Here is a 17,128-nt window from a genome sequence, read left to right as displayed (position 1 = left end):
AGCCAGGAAGCATGCAGGAGAGCAGAGGAACAGAGCACAGAGCAAAGGGATGGCAGCAGACAGAATTCACAGCATAGCTTGGCGCAGTCAGCAAGTTGGTGAGTGGGGGATGGGAGGCCATGCAGTGTTGCCAGCAGGGTTGTTACATTGTGCCTTTACAGATCAAGTCCTGTCAGTTTCATTAAACACAGCTGGACTCCAATGAAGGAGTAGAACCATCTCAAGGAGGATCACAAGGAAATGGACAGCATGTGACTTAAATATGAGTGTCTGAGCGAAGGGTCTGAATGCTTATGACCATGTGATATTTCCGTTTTTCTTCTTTAATAAATTAGCAAAAAATTCTACATTTTTTTTTCGGTCAAGATGGAGTACAGTGTTCATTAATGAGAAAAAAAATTAACTTTTTTGAATTTATCAAATGGCTGCAATGAAACAAAGAGTGAAAAATTTAAAGGGATCTGAATACTTTTCGCACCCACTGTATATACACACATTCACAGTATATCACAAAAGTGAGTACAAACACTCACATTTGATAATACTATTAGTATTACACCTACTATATATTGGGTTTGGATCTTGGAGATGGGAATACCCCTTTAAATCTCTTGGACATGGAGGTCACTAGAGCTTCAAAGGTTGCCAATGGAATCCTCTTCCAGAGACATCACGAAGGTGGTGAATGTTAGAGACCTTGTGCTCCTCCACCTTCCATTTGAGGATGCCCCACAGAGATGCTCAATATGGTTTAGGTCTAGAGACATGATTGGCCAGTCAGCACATTTTCCCTCAGTTTCTTTAGCAAGCCAGAGGTGGTCTTGGAGGTGTGTTTGGGGTCGTCATTATGTTGAAATACTGCCCTGCGGCCCAGTTTCTGAAGGGGGTTCATGTTCTTCTCCAGTATTTCACAGTGCATGTTGGAATTCATGGTTTCAATGACCTGTAGTTTCCCAGAGCTGCCAGCACTCTTACATCCACAAACCATGACACTCCCACCACCATGCTTGACTGCAGGCAAGTTACACTTGTCCTTGAACTCATCGCCTGGTTGCCGCAACACACGCTTGACACCATCTGAACCAAATTTGTTTATCTTGGTCTTACCTCACCGCTGGATATGGCTCCAGTAAGTCATGTCCTTAGTTTGCTTGTCTTCATCAAACAGTTTGGGGGCTTTCTTGTGCACCATCTTTAGGAGAGGCTTCCTTCTGGGACGACAGCCATGCAGACCAATGTGATGCAGTGTGTGGTGGCGTATGGTCCGAGCACTGACTTATCTTCAGTGTTGTCCCATGAAAAGCTATAAATATTTACAAAAATGTGAGGGGTTTACTCACTTTTGTGATATACTGTATATATATATTTATATATAAATATATACACACAGTGATGTGAAAAATAGATTCCCAACATTTTTTTTAAAGACATTAACAAGGAAATCTGATTTAAACTGCAGGTCATTTTCTGATGATTTACTCCCTTTAAAGGGAATGTGTCAACAGGTTTCTGCTATGTAATCTGAGAGCAGCATAATGTAGGGGCATCTCCTGATGTAGGGGCAGCGCCTCCTCACCCTTGTTTCGGATGAGCCAGGTCACCCCTTGATTGGAGCGATCATCCATGGTGCATGGAATAATCTGAGCGGTCTTCAGTAATTTAAAGTTTGCCTTCAAAATTCCCGCTGCTCCCTTGATAAAACTTCTTCATTAGACTTGGCATATAACTGCACTATTAGTAATAAAAAAAAAAAACTTTTTCAAATCCTCAGAGTCAAAGAAAGAAGTTTTATTCAAATTAATAAACCCATGTCCCCCTAAAAAAGAGATAAAATGTTTTTTTGAGTGTTGTATGCAGGTTTTCAAGAACTCAAAGTGGGATGAAGTTCTTCTAGGTCTTCCCTTCGAATGAAGTGTCACACATCAGAGAAAGTTCCATCGCAAGTAGTCAAAGAATATGTTTAATAAAAAATAATTAAACTTCCATTTGCTCTATAGAACATCATAGAAAGCAATTCAATAAATTACAAAGGACTTTTCTTTGAAGACGAATGTTCAACTACAAGCCGATTCAGACCAACACGGAACACAACCGGCATATCGCGGGTATCTGAAAACATAATAGACACGAAGGTCGTAAAGCCGGAAACATGGGCTATAAATACGAGTCGTAAAACGGCTAACATTTCTCATACTATCTACCGACACACATAGTAAAAATGTCCAGAGACTCGATACTGCTAGTGGGATTCATCGATTCCTTAAGTGCTTTGCTGGTCCTTCAGATCTAGCCAGTCCTTCATGTGCTTCCCTAGAAAGCAGGTGGAGATCCCGCTGTAGTGTCACCATATTGCAAGTGCGTGACGTTTGTCAATGTCATTGATTTTGGACGAGATTTTGATGCCGACAAATGTGATGCAGACACTTTCGGGAAAAAAAAACAAAACATAAAAGCTTAAGGCTAGAATTCTGCGTAGGCCTGTAACTTCTGTATACGTCAGGTGGAAAGAAATCCTAGAAAGCGGACCTCAAACAGGTGACCATCAATGGAATGCGTATATTCATCATTTGCGTTTTTTTTTCCGTCTTGTGATATTCGTTGCCCTTTTTTTGCACCGAATTCTTCAAAACGGAGCACGTGGGTTTATAAATTTTGCGCAAAGTCAAAAATCGTCTTTCTTCTAGTCTTTTAACCTCTTTTTTTTTTCATTTTTCAAATTATCAGAGTGAAAAAGTCACACGTTTCGGAAAATGTCTCAAAATTTGTTTTTCTGCAGTATATAAAATTACTCTGGAGGGGGGCGGCCGGTGGGGACAGGAGTGCAACAGCGCAAAAAATGTTGCCTTTTTTTTCAAAAAGTTTAAATTGATGAATGGAAAACATCTGGAAAGCCTAAACCATGGCGAGAACGGTAGACTAAAACAAAAAGACCAAAAAAACCCCCAGATGAACACATAAAAGGGCGACTTTCAAAAAAAGGCGCAAGTGAACAGAGTATGGGGCAATCTAATGTGAAAAGAGGCGCAAAAGCAATGATGAATAGCCTCATGATCGGCAAAACGGCCGACAACGAAACCTGAAAAGTAATTTTTTATTGTATTATTTTATTATCGTTCTCACTGTGAATGAAGAGGTTGAAGCCCTGGTGGGCCCCTACACAAGTGGTCAGAAACTAGTCCCTAACGTGGAGATGCTCTCGGCAGTAAGCGCGTGAGTGATGGCTATAGTGCCTAATCACTAAAGCTGCCACTTAAAGGGAATATGTTAGCAGGTTTTTGCTCTGTAATTCGAGAGCAGCACAATGTAGAGGCAGAGAGCCTGATTCCAACAGTATGTTACTCACTAGGCTGTGTGTTACTGTTTCATTAAAATCAGTGTTTTATCAGCAGGAGATTATCACTACAGGACTAGGTGTCTGGTGCCTCCTAGTCTACTGCTCTGTATAACCCCACCCCCACCCGATTCAGTGTTGTGGGTGGGGCTATATAGAGCTCAGCATTCCGAGTTCTACTAGATCTGCAGTAGAGAAAACTGTGATTCTATCACAACTGCTGATCCCAGAAAACTAAGTGATATATTGCAGGACTCAAGCTCTCAGCCCCTATATCATGCTGCTCTCTGCAGCAAAAAACTGATGACGGATTCCTTTTAAAAGCAGTAAGCAGAGCCTGTGTAGAGCTCATTATAGAGAGCACTTTAGTGTTAGGCACCGCCTTTGGAGCACTTCGGGGAGTAAAGTCCACAGGATCAAACTTCAACTTCAGTGATGTCAATTATAAAACCATACACACATACAGTATGTCTGCTCTACATCCCAGGTCTCCTACCTAGCATTGTCAAGAGCTGTGCTAACAAAAATCCATTTAGTGAATTTACTAAAAGCCGAATCCACCCCTGCTTAAATCAACCTTTAAGGATCAAAGTGAGGCAGAAACAATATTGCCTTGTGTTGTAATAAAAAACACCTATCAATTCCACATCCAGAGATTCCCTTTAGAATGCTCCCAGTAACATTGGAGCTGGGCCTCATGACTTCTAGCAGTCTCACGTAGTTTCCTTCCGTTGTATCATTATGTCTGCACTGCAGTCTTACACATTACCCCTTTGTTTGTTCAGCGTGCACCCTAATAGGTTACAAACCACCATTGCATTGCCTAGGATGTGCTAGCGCAAGCCAAAAGGTCCACTTTTGTTTTGGGATGTGTTTGGGGGAAAAGGCTCATGCCAGCATACTGGTGCCTACTGGTCCATACTGGGGTGGGCATTATCTGAGTATGGTATTGGAATACTATGGAACATAACAAAAAATATTCTCTCCCATTAAAGAAGATGTAAGTGCTACATGATAGCAGGTGCTGAGTGATGTGTGGGCTGGTGGCACAGTTGTGAGCACTGCTGCCTTCTAGAGATGCCCGACACATGTCCGTATAGCGGACCCGAGACACATGATGTAGCAGGAAAGCAAGTCTGGGCACAATAAGGGGTTGTCCACTTTTGGGGATATTTATTTTTTTAATTAAACGCATGTATTTTGGGCTGAAAAATCATTTTTGCAGTTGGGTTTTTGTTAAAAATGCTGCCTTCTATACCCTCTGTATTAGGGCTCGCTCACACGGAGGATGATTCTCTCTTGTGAGAGACTTGAGCTGATTATGCCAATGACGCTCGGCTCAAAATCAGAGTCTGATCTGAGTGTTATCCAAGTGTGATCCCATTCTGTCATGTGAGCACAGGTGCGAAGATGGAGAAAGTAATTTCTCCATCTTCTCCATTGTCTCTGTCTGCATAAAATTGGACTGCGCTGGGATGACATCCAAGTGCAGTCCAATGTTTTACATGCACTCACACATTTGTATGGGTGCACGTAATCCAATCATCAGAGGCACTCGCAGCATGCCGAGATTGTTTCCTACGAATCGGCATGAGATAAAAAAAATGCAGATCTGCACTGCCCCATTGTACAACATTAGGCCAAGCGCTGTCCAATAAAACAGCATCGTGAGCCTGCCCTTACACTAACTACTGCTAGCTGAAGAATCAGCTAACGGAGAATCTGTCAGTGAGCTCACTATGGTGGGGAATTTGTAACTCTTATCTCTCTTTTTTTAGCTCCTCTTAGGTCATTTAGGACCATAATAAAGTAGAATGTGCAGGTAAAATAAAGAGCACGCAAAAGCCAAAAGGTGCAACGCTTCACGAAATCCAACTGCAAAATTGAAGAACTCCATTCACTTGATCTGTAGGTAGACTGTGACTACTTTACTACAAAGCTAAACTACTGGACGCGACCATCCACCGCATCGTACAACCAGATCCAGCCATGGTCATCTCACGGGACACTGATCAGGGCTCAGATGATGGCGGGATTTTGGGGGGCAGAGAACAAAGGAGCATATATAAGGGGGAGCTAGAAACACAAAGTGACCATCAAATCTTAATGGCCAAAAACTAACAGAACAGCTGTGGTGGCCACTTGGTCGGCTCACAGTAGATACAGGAGGGTCATGGCATCCAGTGGAAATGACAGGAAACACTGGGAAAAGTTACAGCTGAGCTGAGTAGCTGCGCACGACTATACTCCGTGCGGTGTGATATGGACAAGGCAGATCCATCAGAGTCAGAGCGACTTCATCCATTATCAACCCAAACATTGGAATTTACCAGCGCATGGTATGACGTAGTGCCGTGTTAGATACTTCTCATTACTAGTGACAAAAAGTGGCTTAGATGAGGCAACAGGAAAAGAATCGTTAGCTGCTATTAGAGGCACCTTCCTAAATTTGGTGCAACCAATGTGTTACACTATGTAATCTGACAGCAGCATAATATAGGGACTGAGACCCTGATTCCAGCAATGTATAGCTTAGTTTACTGGCTGCTGCAGTTGGTATAGAGTCCCAGTTTTCTCTACAGCAGATCTCAGATGCTGAACCCTGTGTAACCCCGCCCACACCGCTGATTGGCTGCTTTCTGTATACACAGCTGGGGGCGTGGACGGAATAGAAGGCATGTGACACCCAGTCCTGTAGTGATAATCTCCTGCTGATAAAACACTGATTATATTGAAACAAAAAACACAGCCAAGCAAGTGACACATTTCTGGAATAGGGGTCTCTGACCCTACATCGTGCTGCTCGCCTCTCAGAATAACAAAAATATTTATTTCCTACTCACAGCGGTCGCACATGCTCACTACCTCTTTAGCCACACAAGGGATGAGCATTGGTGGATACTCCCGATTACAAGCGTTTTTTTTTTCTCTTCCTTTTAAAAATCAGAAAAAAAACAAAAAACTGAAACAATTTCTCCAATGGTCTGGATAACAAGTTTAATAAATTACGATAAATAAAATAGTTGTACGTCTACCATCAGGGTGACAAATATGGCCGTCCACGAATGGAACAACAGAATGCCACAGTACCTGAGATCGCATCTTCCATACTGACAAGTAATGACCGTGGTGTCAGGGAGGCAGCATTACACATTGGCACCTGATGTACATAGAAACTGAGGTGGTGAGATGCCAACCTGTCCAAATACTGATAATCTGACCATTCTTGCGCTGGTGGGGTCTGATCTGCTTGAATGCTCCGGTGACATAACCCGGCACCAAAACTTGGTGGCACTGAGAAACCGAACAGGTAAAAATAAAATCTTTCGTTATCGTGCCTTTTCAGATTATTCTCGAAGAAGGAACGCTTGGTGAAGGCGTCATTTTCCCGATAGACCTTTCTACGCGATGTCACCCGATTCCCATTTTTCCAGTCCCCTTGTACTCCGTAAAGAGGAGGGTGGTGTCAATTAGGTGTTGGATTAGCTTCCGTCCTTTGTGCTTTCACGTGGGCGAGGCATAAAAAACAAAACAAAATGAGGCTCTCACAGAGTCAAAACTAAAAAAAATAAAAATAAAAAAAAGTCGTTTTCAAAGGAGAAATCTGGAAATAAATATCTGTCGCTCATTCCGTGTACCGGTAAGACTACATGACGCTGTCACAACTTTACAAAAATAAAATCAAATCCTATTTTTTTTTTTTATGATTTTTTTTTGTTTTCCCTTTTTTAAAAGTAAACTAAAAACATTCGGAAATTGCCCCCAAATTATTGCTGAGTTCTGTAAATGATGCGCGTGGATACATTGTAAAAAAAAAAGAAAACAAAATATACTAAAGGCAGAAAAGAAAACCACAATATACTTGGAGGATTCTGTGTTTCACTGCAAATATATTATTTATATACAGCTCTTAGAGAGCACTTTTTTTATTTTTCCTTTTTTGTCGTCTTTTTTTTTTTCTATTTTTTTTCCATAAAATTATCCCCCCCCGTCCCCTTCCCGCAAACAAAAAAAGTTAATGCCTTTTGCTGCTATTTTCTCGCAGCGTGACGTCTATTTTTCTCGTTATTACGTACAAGTTCGTCTCTGTGAGATCGTTGCATGCAAAAAAAAAACGTTTTCTTAAAACGCCATTTGCATCTTCAGAACAAATACTGAAATGTTCCTCCTGTACGGAAAAAAAAATCCTTTGATGCAGTTATTACAGATATTTACAATGATTTTAGGCATTGGGGGGGGGTCCAAAAGGTTTCTTTTTTTATCTTTTCTTTGTTTTTTTTTTATTAAATATAATTTAAGTGCAAGTTCGGTAAGGTTCAGTCTTCCTCCGAAGAGTCCGAGTCTTCAGATGAAGACGACGAGGGGCTGTTGGATCCCGATGAAGGGTCTGCCTTCTCAGAACCTTCGTCTGTGCTGTTCTCGTTTTGGGAGCCCGCCTGCTTTGCAGCTTTTTCTTCCCGATTCTGGGCAGCGGGAGGAGACGGTGGTGGCGCTGCCGCAGAATCCGAGACTGGAGCAGGACCAGTGTTCTTCTTATTATTAGCATTTTGTACATCGAAAACACTAGGCTGGGGCACAGCTGGGATGTGAAGATTAAGGCCTGGAGTGAGGAGCATCCCTGGGTAGAGTATGTTTGGTAGCAACAATGGGTTAATCGATAAGGAGCCTGCCTGTAGTGCGGCCCCCATGGATGTGGAAGGGGGGCTGGAGTTCTGCTTGCTTTTGTCCTCGGTCGGAGATATCGTCCTCTCGTTATTGTTGTCGGCTTCTTTGCTATCCTTCGTGCAGTTCTTCTCCTTGCCTTCAGCGCAGGGTTGGGAGGACTTGTTCAGTAGGCTTCCCATGCCCAGCAGATTGGGCAATCCAGCCATGCCAGAGAGCAGCATAGGGAACATGGCAGCCATGTTTTTAGCATCGCCGCCAGTTGTAGAGAGGCCAGTGGGTAAACCTATTAATCCTGCTGTTAACTGCAGAGACTGGAGGTTCTGGAAGTTCTGCTGTAGGGCTTGGTAGCTGGCCAGATCCATACTCTGGATCAGCCCATTAGCTAGCAGTGGGTTGACATTCACCGAGTTGCCTGCAGTTGTGGCAGCAGCGGTGGCCTTGGCAATCTCGCTTTTCGGCCTTCTCCCCCTCCGGCTCACTTCCTCGCGCACCACGGGGCCAGTTAATATACGATCAAACATGCTATCCGGGAGAAAACCCTGCGAGAGACAAGAATAAAGACAATGGCGTCAATTCTTCTTTGTATTTCATCCACTGCCAGACAACCGTCAACTCTGTGCTACACCAGATTACACCAACACTGTGCTACACCAGATTACACCAACTCTGTGCTACACCAGATTACACCAACTCTGTGCTACACCAGGTTCTACCAACTCTGTGCTACACCAGATCCCACCATCTCTGTGTTACACCAGATTCCACCATCTCTGTGTTACACCAGATTCCACCAACTCTGTGCTACACCAGATTCCACCTACTCTGTGCTACACCATATTCTACCAACTCTGTGCTACACCAGATTACACCAACTCTGTGCTACACCAGAATCCACCAACTCTGTGCTACACCAGATTCCACCAACTCTGTGCTACACCAGATTCCACCAACTCTGTGCTACACCAGATTCCACCAACTCTGTGCTACACCAGATTACACCAACTCTGTGCTACACCAGATTCCACTGATAGGAGATGACGGTTGGGGCTCATGAAGTTCTATGGAGAACTGTAACAGAATGTCTGTCTGCCTATACCTCCTCCCCCATCCTCTCCGTCTTATAAGCACCAACTATCGTCTCATATCAGTAAAGGGAAGATCTGTCTTCACTGAAGACAGATTTTACCCCTGAATTGAGTGAGAGATCTCTCTGATCAGTTGCTTATTTTCAGGTGCACCATTGACTTATGAAATAAAATGAGGATGGTTACTCTAAGCGGAAACGCATTGTTCTACCTGTGGTTTTCCAGATGTTGCCACACTACAAAGCCCAGCAATGAAAGAGCTGGAGAATCACAGAATATATCTTGAGGGTCTTTACTCACAGATTGCTTTACGACATCCCCCCACTCAGGAGCCACGCCGTACTCGGGATTCTCCTTCAGGAAGCGGCACAGGTCTTTCATCGGAGGAGCAAAAGCACCACCAACCTAAACAGACGGGAGGGTTAGTGCCTGCACCACAGACCAGATCCTATTCACAACAAATACAACATGGACGTCGTACTAAGGGCTCATGTAGACAACCATGGATATCGGATCATAGTGCACAGACTAAGCGCGGCTCTGCCGGCTGGAGCGCGACTTCCTCGTGTATTTCTAGAAGGCTGTCATGCTTGGGTTGGGAGACCTGCGGCCATCTTGTGCAGTAGTGGTCTGTGCTGGGACTGATCTGCCCAGACGTGAGCCCTAGTGCTGGTAGTGTTCATCACCGACAGCTCCTTTCATGTGGCAGCAATGCGATCTGCTGATCGCCGCCGGTCTGGCTCCTGACTTCCTGCCTCATTTTGACGGTCAAATGTTTCAATGGCCACATGAATGGCCAACCAAGTAATATATAGATGGGCAGGATAGGAGAGTCCAGAGCCAGGTTCCCCTCTGTGCCATCCACACAGAGAATACGGAAAGGGGTTGTTGTCAGCACACAGTACCCCATATTGTAGAAACGACAAAAATGGTGGACGGGAGCCTTACTCGGCCGCTCCCCAACGTACCTTCCGGGCATTCCTCTTGTTGATGAGCTGGACGCGCTCCTCTCCGGTGAGGCTGTTCACGTCCAGCTTGGTGGGATTCCTGCAGCGGTGCCTCTTCTGCTTGGGTCTGCCATCATGAAGCTGCATCCTCTATACAAGACACAAGTTTATAGTACACCGATAAGGTAATTATCCAGTTGAGGATCCCGTTCCTGTCTACATGCAATTTTGGCTGCTATAGTACGTGTTAACCCTTTCACCTCCAGGACGTTTTCTGTGTTTTACCCCCCTTCTTCCAAGAGCCGTACCTTTTCTAGTTCTCCAGCCCTATAGCCGTATGAGGGCTTGTTGTTTGCGGGACGTGTTGTACTTTTGAATGACACTATTCATTTTACCATGCAGCGTAACAGGAAAATGGGCAAAAAATTCCAAGTGTGGAGAAATTGCAAGAAAATGCAATTCCACAATTTTGGGGGGATTTGTTACTTACCATATTCCCTACATGGTAAAACTGACCTGCTAATATGATTCCCCAGGTCAGTAAGAGTACGCAGATACCAAACGTATAGTTTATTTTTTATTTATGTGGCGAAAAAAAAAAAAAAAATAAAATCAGCCACCAAGTGCGGGGAAAGATGCAGGCTCAGTGTGCGAACCCGCATCAAAGGCGGGGACACGGCCGATGACATAAATATACGTTATTGGTTGTGAAGGGGGTTAAAACAGCTCAATTTATTTTTCCTTGTTCGTATGCGCAAAAACGCTTGTTTCTTTTTTTTCATGAGACGTAGGGCTTCACTTTTAAATTGTTTTTGCTTCTTGCCGTAATCGGGGGGAAAATGTAAAGAAAAATAACAAACAAGTGTCTATTTTTCACATTCCTTTTCTTGTTTTTTGTTCATTTATTTTATGCACTGTTTACCATTCATAAGGTCTTAAAAGATCTTTGGGGGCATTTTATCACATTAATAAATTCTTTGTAACTGGGGCTGGTATATTCTTAACAGGGAAAATTCAGTCTCTTCCCTGCATGGCAGAGGTTACTACAGTAGGTCTCCTAGGACCCAACATCTCCTGCTCTCCCTACAACCAAGTCAGATAATAGCTGATTGTGGATGAGGAAACGCTGTTATTGCTTCCCCTACTGTATACACAAAGTTTGTTCAGTTCTATGTATACAGCGGTCAGGAAGGCAGATATTGTAATAAACCATCTCTGCCTTCTCTAATGGGGAGTCTGGCTGTGTCTGACAGCCGTCTCCTCACACCTGCAGCTGCAGGATCTTTATCAAGCAGTTTAGTCTGCACTGATGTTTTATAATGTCAGTGCAGAGTAAAGTGAGGACCGTAATGTCAGTGCAGAGTAAAGTGAGGACCGCCTGGATCTTTATAGCCTAAGGAAGGTCCAGACGTAATTACATTACTACCATTCACTTTACTTTAAAGCTAGTGCTTGTACTAGCTTCACATCAAGCAATAATATAATGACACAAATTATACTGTATATAAGGAAACTTACAGGAATGAATGCTCCCAAGTCTTCCACGTAGCCCGGATGAGCCTTGAGCCAGCTTTCTAGATCCCTTCTCTTTGGAGCATCGTCTCCTGCTAGCCTTGTGCCATCTTTTAAATTAATAACAGGGACAGGGCTGTCGGAATCCAGTGCTCCAGGAAGTTGGGGGCCAGAGTGCAGCTGTGGGCGAGATGCAGGCTGTGACGGGGAGGGGGTCACAGCTTGTTTTACCTGGAATACAGGGAATGACAATTTTTCAAATAGAATATTACCCAAAAAAGAGGGATTTTGGTTCTTAAAATCTCTTTCTTGGAGCCTTCATTGGGGGACACAGATTACCATGGGTGTATGCTGCTGCTGCTAGGAGGCTGACACTATGCAAAATAAGAAAACTTTGCTCCTCCCCAGCAGTATACACCTACCGACAGGCAGCAAGTACCTCAGTTGGTGAAAAAGCAGTAGGAGAAGAACAATAACTCTTAACATGTACCAACCCAACAAGGGGCTCGTAGGCCCAACACGGTACCACTTAAACAGGGAGGGTGCTGCGTCCCCCAATGAAGGCTCCAAGAAAGAGATTTTATGGTAAGAACCAAAAATCCCTCTTTCTTTATCGCTTCATTGGGGGACACATATTACCATGGGACGTCCCAAAGCAGTCCCAAGGGTGGGAAAAGCACTTAGGGAATGAGAAGGAAGTACTTAGGTCGGTCAGTGTGCTACCACCGCCTGCAGAACCTTCCTACCCAAGCCCGCATCAGACGAGGCCTGGGTATAAACTTTGTAGAACCTCGCAAAAGTGTGCAAGGACGACCAGGTCGCGGCCTTGCAAAGTTGTAAAGCCGAAGCCTGGTGTCGGACAGCCCAAGAAGCCCCTACAGCTCGAGTGGAGTGAGCTCTCACTCCCGGAGGGGGACGTTTTTTCTGAACGCGGTAAGCTTCCAGTATAGTAGAACGAATCCAGCGAGCTATTGTGGATTTGGATGCCGGGAGCCCTTTCCGGCGACCTTCAGAGATGACAAGCAGGGAATCAGATTGACGAAAGGAAGAGGTCATGGTAAGATAGACACGCAAGGCTCTCACTACATCCGATTTGTGGAGCGACTTTTCCAGCGGGTGGACAGGCGAAGGGCAAAAGGAGCGGAGGACGATGTCCTCATTGATGTGGAAGGAAGATACCACCTTGGGAAGGAAGGAGGGAACGGGCCTGAGAACGACCTAATCCTGATGAAGGATTAGGTACGGGGAACGACAGGATAAAGCCGCCAGCTCAGAAACTCTCCTAATGGCTGTAATATCAATCAGAAAAGTCACCTTCCCTGAGAGAAGTGAAAGAGGAATGTCCTGGATAGGCTCGAGAAGGCGCACTTTGGAGAGCGCCGAGAACGAGATTAAGATCCCACGGATCTATCGGAGAATGGTGAGGAGGGGCAACGTGGGCAACTCCCTGGATAAAGGTCTTGACTTGAGGCAAGGGGGCCAGATAACTCTGGAAAACAACTGACAGAGCTGAAACCTGGCCTTTGAGAGTACTGAGGGACAGGCCTGCATCTTGGCCGGATTGGAGGAAACCAAGTATGGATGGAATAGAGAACGACATTGGAAAAACATTGTTGTCGTCGCACCAACGGAAAAAGGCCTTCCAGTACTTATCGTAAACGCGGGAGGAGGCTGGTTTTCTAGCTCTACTCATGGTCTGAATGACTTAGTTGGAAAAACCTGATTGTCTTAGAATCGCGGCCTCAACAGCCATGCCGTTAAACTCAGAGACTGAGAACTCTGGTGGTAAAGGGGGCCTTGTGAGAGAAGATTCGGATGGTCTGGAAGTCTCCAGGGGATGTCCGAAAGCATGTTCACCAGCTCCGCATACCAAGGACGTCTTGGCCAGTCTGGGGCTACCAGAATTACTGGGATGCCTTCTGATTTTATTTTCTTATTTTCTTGACCACCCTTGGGATCAAGGCAAGTGGAGGAAACAAGTAAGGGAGTCGGAACTGAGACCACGGGATTACCAGAGCGTCGCAACCGACGGCCAGAGGGTCCCTGGACCTGGCTACGAAGCGGGGAACTTTGTGGTTCATCCGAGACGCCATGAGGTCGACGTCTGGAATGCCCCAACGCTGGCATATCAAGATCGTGGGGTGGAGAGACCATTTGCCTGATGCTAGGCCCTGGCGACTTAGGAAGTCGGCTGCCCAATTTTCCACCCCTGGAATGTGAACGGCGGAGATTGCCGGAACGTACCGCTCTGCCCAACGCAGAATCTTTGCTACCTCTGCCATTACCTGTCTGCTGTGAGTACCGCCCTGGCGGTTTATGTACGCCACAGCTGTTGCGTTGTCTGATTGAATGCGGACTGGTTTGCCTGCGAGGAGAGGCTGCCAGTTGAGGAGAGCGAGGAAGATCGCTCTGATTTCCATAAGGTTGATGGGAAGAAGAGTCTCATGGGCGTTCCAGTGCCCCTGGGCCGTTTTCCGATGGAAAACCGCTCCCCACCCGAGAAGGCTGGCATCAGTGGTGATGACTTGCCAGTGAAGAGGAAGAAAGGACCTCCCTTGCAGGACTGATGAAGGTATTGTCCACCAAGTCAGGGATTGCCTTACTCTGAGAGGCAGGGGTATGGGGCGGTCCAGAGAAACTGAGGTCTTGGTTCCAGGCTGAAAGGAGGGACAGCTGGAGGGGACGAGTATGGAATTGTGCAAAAGGCACTGCTTCCATGGAAGCTATCATTTTCCCCAGGACCCTCATGCAGGACCGAAGGGGAATGGGCCCTGTCCGCTTTAGGGATGGGATTCCCTTGCAAAGAGCTGAAAATCTGCCCCTCGGAAGGAACACCCGGGCTAGGTTCGTGTCGAAAACCATGCCCAGGAATGTCAGACGCTGAGTCGGGAGCAGGGTGGACTTCTCCCTGTTGATTATCCAGCCGAGACGGGTGAAAGTATCCAGAGTGATCTGAAGACTTTGAAGACAGTCTCGGCGAGATGAGCCCTTGATCAACAGATCGTCCAGATAAGGGATTATGAGGATCCCCCTGGAGCGAAGAATGGCCATGACGGCTGCAACGACCTTCGTAAAGACTCGGGGAGCCGAGGTTAGGCCAAAAGGAAGGGCCGTGAATTGATAGTGATTCTCCTGAATCGCAAAACAAACAGGGATGTGGAGATAGGCATCCTGTATGTCCACAGAGCAGAGAAACTCTCCGGATTCCATCGAGGCGATCACCGAGCGCAGAGACTCCATTTTGAAGTGGAGGATCCGCACATGGCGATTGAGTAATTTGAGGTCCAAGATTGGGCGAAGAGAGCCGTCTTTTTTCGGGGCTACGAAGAGATTGGAGTAGAACCCTGAAAACCGTTCGTTTGGAGGAATGGGAACAATTACTCCAGCTGATAGAAGAGAGGAGACGTCCTGAAGGAACCCTGGGGTTTTGGACGGCTGTCTTGGTGGCTGAGACAGAAAGAAGCGTCTCATGGGGGGAAGAAAATTAGATTTTGTATCTGGATGTGATGATTTCCTTGACCCATGCGTCATCGACTACAGACAACCACACGTCCATGAAAGAAGAAAGTCTGCCTCCCACCCTGGAAGAATTTCTAGGTGGGGGTGACCCGTCACTTGGAAGAGAATCTACCGGAGCGGGAGCCTGAGGGCCTGGAAGGTTGGCCTTTTGGTCTCCAGTGGGGAGCGGGTTTATACGATGGTTTTCTCCGTTCTCCGGAGGCAGAGAGCCGGTCCTGCTGGGATGAACTTTCCACGGAAGAGAAGGAGCGAAAGGACTTAAACGGCCGATGAGCTTTTCTGTTGAAAAAACGTCTAGGCCGAGACTAAGGAAGGGTGGTACTTTTACCTCCAGTGGCATCAGAGATTATCTGGTCCAGCCTGGCGCCAAAGAGCCTAGAACCTTGAAATGTTAGGTTGGTGAGCGACTTCTTAGAGGTGGTGTCCGCACTCCATGTCTTCAACCAAGATACGCCGTATGGCTACTATGTTGCTGTTAGCGCTAGCTGAACACCCGGCTGCATCCAAGGAGGCGGCCAAAAGGTATTTACCAGCATGATTAATTTGGTCTGCTAACTCCGCTAGCTCGTCCCGAGGAGCTGATACTAAGATGCCCTTACGAAGGATTTTTGCCCAGGCTGAAATGACTTTTGCCACCCAGGCGGAGGCGAAAATAGGACAGAGAGAGGCGCCCGATGCCTCAAAAATTGATTTAGCTAGCGACTCTATCTGCCTGTCTGTTGAATCTTTAAGTGATGCCCCGTCCGGGAGGGATAGAATCGTCTTTGAGGAAAGACGGGAAACTGGCGGATCCACTTCGGGAGCTTTGGCCCATTTTGAGAGCAGGTCCGCATTAAAGGGATATAGCACGTCTAAGTGCCTGCGGCCTGAGAATCGCTTCTCAGGGTGTTCCCAGTGTTTGGTTAATGTAGCCTTGAACTCTTTGTGATTAGGAAAGGTTCGGGAGGGGGGTCTTGCTTGTTTGAAGGGGACAGAGCATTCCTGTAGGGGTGTCTTGTCCTCCTTTATTTTGAGCGTTTGGAGAATAGCCAATATGAGACTATCTACCATGTCCTGTGTTTTGGACATGTCTGCATCTGATTCAGACCCCGATTGGGAATCTTCGTTTGACTCAAGATCGTCTTCTGAGGAAGTAGACGAGGAAAGCAGCCTGGGTGAAGCGGAGGGTCCTTGCGAGCTGGAAGAAGAGCCAGACAGGGCCCACTTCCTGGAACTCCTACCTGGTCTGTCCCTTTGGAGGTCGCGTTCAGGTGCAGGCGACTCACCGTGAGAGGCGGTCGGAGCACAGGTGGCTGAAGATGGCTGCGGTAGTTGTTCTAAGGCCTGGACCAAAGACTGGGACACTTTAGTCAGGTCAGAAACTGACTGTGACATTGCAACGGCCCACTCTGGTGGAGGGGGGTTGCTCTCATCCCGGGATTCGGTGTGCTCCTGTGGGGCAGACATGGTGGAAGGACTGCAGGACAGGCAGAAGGGAGACGAACGACCTGACGCCCACTTCTTTTTACAGCACGCGCAGGCGTAGTGAGTAGTGATGGGTCTATAGCAGGGAGCCCTTGCAGGGTTGTGCATATGTGAAGATTACGGGGTATCGCAGAGTGTAACTGCCGCGAGTACCGCTGGACAAGTGGGGGTACTGCCGAGGAGAGCTAGTTTGAGCGCCCGGCAGCCTACCGTGACCCGTAAGCGCAGCAGCAGCCCGCAGGATAGCTGTGTCCCCCGTGTCAGATCCGTGACAGGATGAAGGAACCGAAGGACCTTAGCAGAGGGCGGAGCTTAGCGGCCGTGCCGCAATTGGCTAAAGACTGCGGGGGGCGCAGTTAAGGGGAATACTGCGGGGCTGCGAAAATGAAAGGGGGGCGTGCCAGATGCAGCCCTGTAAGTGAAAGTGAAACTGCAGCCAATCTGCCTGTGACGCTCCCAGGGCCTGCGCCGCCGCCAAGATAAGCCGGTACTGAAGGGAATTAGATGCTTGTGGGCTCCACTGCCAAACACCCGTCTGTAGCCGGCGATGTGTTCCTGGGGAGGCGCGTGTGTGTAGAAGAGGGCGCAAATTTTGAATCAGGAGC

At 46.6% G+C, this 17,128-nt stretch overlaps 1 protein-coding gene across 5 annotated transcripts in view; it reads right to left on the bottom strand.

Annotated features, from left to right (window-relative positions):
* Nucleotides 1–1,944: 1,944 nt before the first annotated feature.
* CHD9 (chromodomain helicase DNA binding protein 9) overlaps nucleotides 1,945–17,128 on the bottom strand; it is a 233,239-nt gene continuing 218,055 nt past the window's right edge. For all 5 annotated transcript variants that reach the window (XM_073576191.1, XM_073576192.1, XM_073576195.1 and 2 more), the window contains 4 exons: nucleotides 11,547–11,771; nucleotides 10,050–10,178; nucleotides 9,382–9,486; nucleotides 1,945–8,535 (listed from right to left, as the gene is read on the bottom strand). In XM_073576191.1, the coding sequence (XP_073432292.1) occupies nucleotides 7,648–8,535; nucleotides 9,382–9,486; nucleotides 10,050–10,178; nucleotides 11,547–11,771 (1,347 nt within the window). In that variant the 3' untranslated portion in view covers nucleotides 1,945–7,647. The remainder of the gene's footprint in view (nucleotides 8,536–9,381; nucleotides 9,487–10,049; nucleotides 10,179–11,546; nucleotides 11,772–17,128) is intronic.

Source organism: Dendrobates tinctorius, unplaced genomic scaffold (genome assembly GCF_039654945.1).
Source record: "Dendrobates tinctorius isolate UK_male_01 unplaced genomic scaffold, ASM3965494v1 ptg000047l, whole genome shotgun sequence".
NCBI classification, from domain to species: Eukaryota; Metazoa; Chordata; class Amphibia; order Anura; family Dendrobatidae; genus Dendrobates; species Dendrobates tinctorius.
The sequence above is the reverse complement of the archived record's forward strand: the minus strand, read 5'-3'. Positions and strand labels throughout refer to the sequence as shown.